Source organism: Mus caroli, chromosome 6 (genome assembly GCF_900094665.2).
Source record: "Mus caroli chromosome 6, CAROLI_EIJ_v1.1, whole genome shotgun sequence".
NCBI lineage: Eukaryota > Metazoa > Chordata > Mammalia > Rodentia > Muridae > Mus > Mus caroli.
In genome coordinates this window covers 115,465,957-115,469,253 of record NC_034575.1, presented here as the reverse complement: position 1 = coordinate 115,469,253, position 3,297 = coordinate 115,465,957, and the positions used below count along the sequence as shown (strand labels likewise).

Here is a 3,297-nt window from a genome sequence, read left to right as displayed (position 1 = left end):
AAAAAAATTTATTTATTTATTATATGTAAGTACACTGTAGCTGTCTTCAGTCACTCCAGAAGAGGGCGTCAGATTTTTTATGGTTGCTGGGATTTGAACTCAGGACCTCTGGAAGAGCAGCCAGTGCTCTTAACTGCTAAGCCATCTCTCCAGCCCAAGAAATTCATTTTTAATGAACAAATTACCAAAATTTTTCTTTTAATAATAAATAAGAGAACCAGTAAGATAAAAATACTTCAAAGGACAAGCTAAAGAACAGAAATATATAAATGAAATTAAGAAATGAAGAATGAATTTGCTACTAAAACAAGTAAATATTTTTAAAGATTTTATGAGACTGACTTGCCAATATGTATGTGTAGCATGTACAGCGCCTTCAGAGGTCAGAGGTGTCAGATTCCCTGGAACTGGAGTTACAGATGTTGTGAGGTGCCATGTGAGAGCTGGGAACTGAACCCAAGACCTTCACAAAAGCAGTTAGTCCTCTTAACCTCTAAGCCATTGCTTCAGCCTCCATAAANAATCACAGAGGACAACAGAAGAATCTTTTTTGCAGTGTAGAAATCTATTTTACCATTACAACCCCAAATTTAATTTCTATGGATATAAGATTTAAAAACAGTTCCTTAGATTGCATAGCCACTCCTGTGCAGTTACAGAATGAAAGCTATGAATGATTACTTCGCTCCAAAAGACATGTGGTTGCAGTATTTCCATGTTGTGAAATCACTTCTGTTTTCAGAACCANTCTACTACATTCTAGGAAAATGTTATTTCTCATGTAGTAACTGATATGGTTGCTTGAAATTTCATTTTGAAAGATACACTGACATGTCTTGGAAAATAAAGACAAATCTATGAATTTTTGCTGGTGTATGCATATAATCCCAGCACTCAGAAGATAGGAGGTAAATTCAGAGTTCAAGGCCCACTTTGGCTACACAGCTTGAAGGCAGTTTTAGGCTATATGAAACAGTGTTTTAAAAAATAGGCAACTAACTATCAATTCTTTACAATAATAATATAGAGACAGGGGACAAGAGAAATGGCTTGGTGGTTAAGAATTTTCTGCCCATGTATAAGACCCAGGTTCAGTTCCCAACACTCACATTACATCTCACTACAGCATAGAACTCCAGTTCCAGGAAATCCAAAACCCTCTGTTAGTTTTTCTGGGCTTGTCCATGAATGTGGTACATAAACATACATTCAGGCACAAACACAATTAAATAATGCTTTTAAATAATAATATAGTGTGTAATTATGAAACACTAATGGCAAGAAACAAATAAAAATGCTCAGATATCAAAAAGGGCCAAGAAATAATATACTCATTCTTACTCCTTCTGATGTCCAACTATGGTCCTTTGACCACAGATTATCTTCTGGGTAAAACTACAAGTCNTGTAGCCTGAAGAGCCGTCCTAGTAAAAGACTCTACTCACTCACAGCCTTCAAGTCAGTATTTTACCAAAGGGAAGGACTGACAGACAAGTTCTTAAAAATCATCAAGAAGGTAAGTTAGCAGTGGTAGTACATGACTTTAAGCCCAGTCCTGAGATAGCAGAAGCAGGCAGATCTCTGTGAACTGGAGGCCAGGCAGCTCTACGCAGTAAGTCCAGGCCAGTTTCCAATGTATAAGAAAATCATATTCATGAGCTCACTTAATCCTTTTCACACTCCCACAAGGCAAACAAAGCAGCTGCCATCTTTATTTCTATTTTACAGACAAGAAAACTATTTTATTTCTCAAAAAAGTAACTGAATGTAGTACAACTTTGAGTTTCAGACCAATCAGAGCTACACAGTGAGACCTGTCTCAAAAAAACAACACCCCCCCATATAAACTGTGAAATAATTTGTAGTCATAAAATTTAACTGCCCCTTTCTCTGAAAAATTGATTATCTAACTCTATCAGCTTTCCTAATCAAAACTAGTTACCTTTAAATATTTAGTATTTATTCTGAATTTTAAAATCAGAGGAAAGAATAGATGAACTATTACTTTATTATGNATATTCTAATGAAGTAAGGCTTATATAATTTATTTATAAGAACGTATTAACTGACAGGTAGGCTAATCTGAACGTTTCTTTACCTGAATAGCTTCCACTTTAGCTGTCCATTCACGAGCCTTTTGTAAGGCTTCTTTTAAGGACAACACATTGGGTAGAAAGGCTGGAATGTTCTTGGCTTCATTCACAATATTTTCTAAATTTGCCATACTGTGCCGTGGTCTAAATGAACAATAAAACAGTAAGATACTATGTAAAAGTCCAATTACTAAAAGAATTAAAATAGCATTTTCCAATGTGTAAGAAACTCATATTCATGAGCTCACTTCTTTTCACACTCCCACAAGGCAAACAAAGCAGCTGCCATCTTTCTTTCTATTTTACAGACAAGAAAACTATNTTCTCATAAACTAATTGGCAAACCTGATGTACTGATTCAGAATGAGTCTTGACTCCAGGTTCCTTTTACTATTTACTACTTAGTCCTAGACTACCTCTATTCTACCTCTCTAAACTACATGCAACCATCAGAGGTGGGCATGGCTAGCAACACATTTATGATGACCTTATTCGCATTCATCAAAATCCAAGAATTACACTGGTATTGGAACAAATTATTTTGGGTTCATAGCCACATAGTAAGTAATTCTGCCTAGAGATTTGAAAGTGCTTTAACGAAGGCTCTAAAAAAGTACATTACCTAATGAAAGAAAATGAAAAAAAAAAAAAAGTATGGACAAAATTTGTTTTTAAGCTGTCAGTTTCATCTTGAGACTGGAGGCTGTACGGTAGGTGCAGGAACGATGGAGTGCGAGTGAGTGTGAACTAGCAGAGTGTGGGCAGTGACACATAAAGGATTCTGAGCCCCACACATCCACTCTGTAAAGCAGTAGGAAGCTTTAGTCTTATCATCATGAATTGCATTCCATGTTAGGAGACATGTGGGAAAATTCAATGGCATTAGCTAAAAACAAAACAAAACAAAACAAACAAACAAAAACCAGAAGGCATTTACAAAAGAAACTTGTTATTGATTAAAATATTATGAGTTAGGATACTGTGGTGATGTATGCCTTTAATGCCAGCACCTGATGGATCTCTGTGAGTTCAAGGCCTAGTCTACATAGAAAGTTCCAAGACGGGCTGGAGAGATGGCTCAGCATTTAAGAGCACCGAATGCTCTTCCAGAGGTCCTGAGTTCAATTCCCAGCACCCACATGGTGGCTTACAACCATCTGTAATGGACATACATAAAATAAATAAATCTTTAAAAAAAAAAAAA

At 36.0% G+C, this 3,297-nt stretch overlaps 1 protein-coding gene across 1 annotated transcript in view; it reads right to left on the bottom strand.

Annotated features, from left to right (window-relative positions):
- Kdm5a (lysine demethylase 5A) overlaps positions 1-3,297 on the bottom strand; it is a 70,013-nt gene that overhangs the window by 22,467 nt on the left and 44,249 nt on the right. Inside the window, 1 exon segment of the mRNA XM_029478250.1 lies at positions 2,099-2,237. Coding sequence (XP_029334110.1) covers positions 2,099-2,237 — 139 coding nt within the window.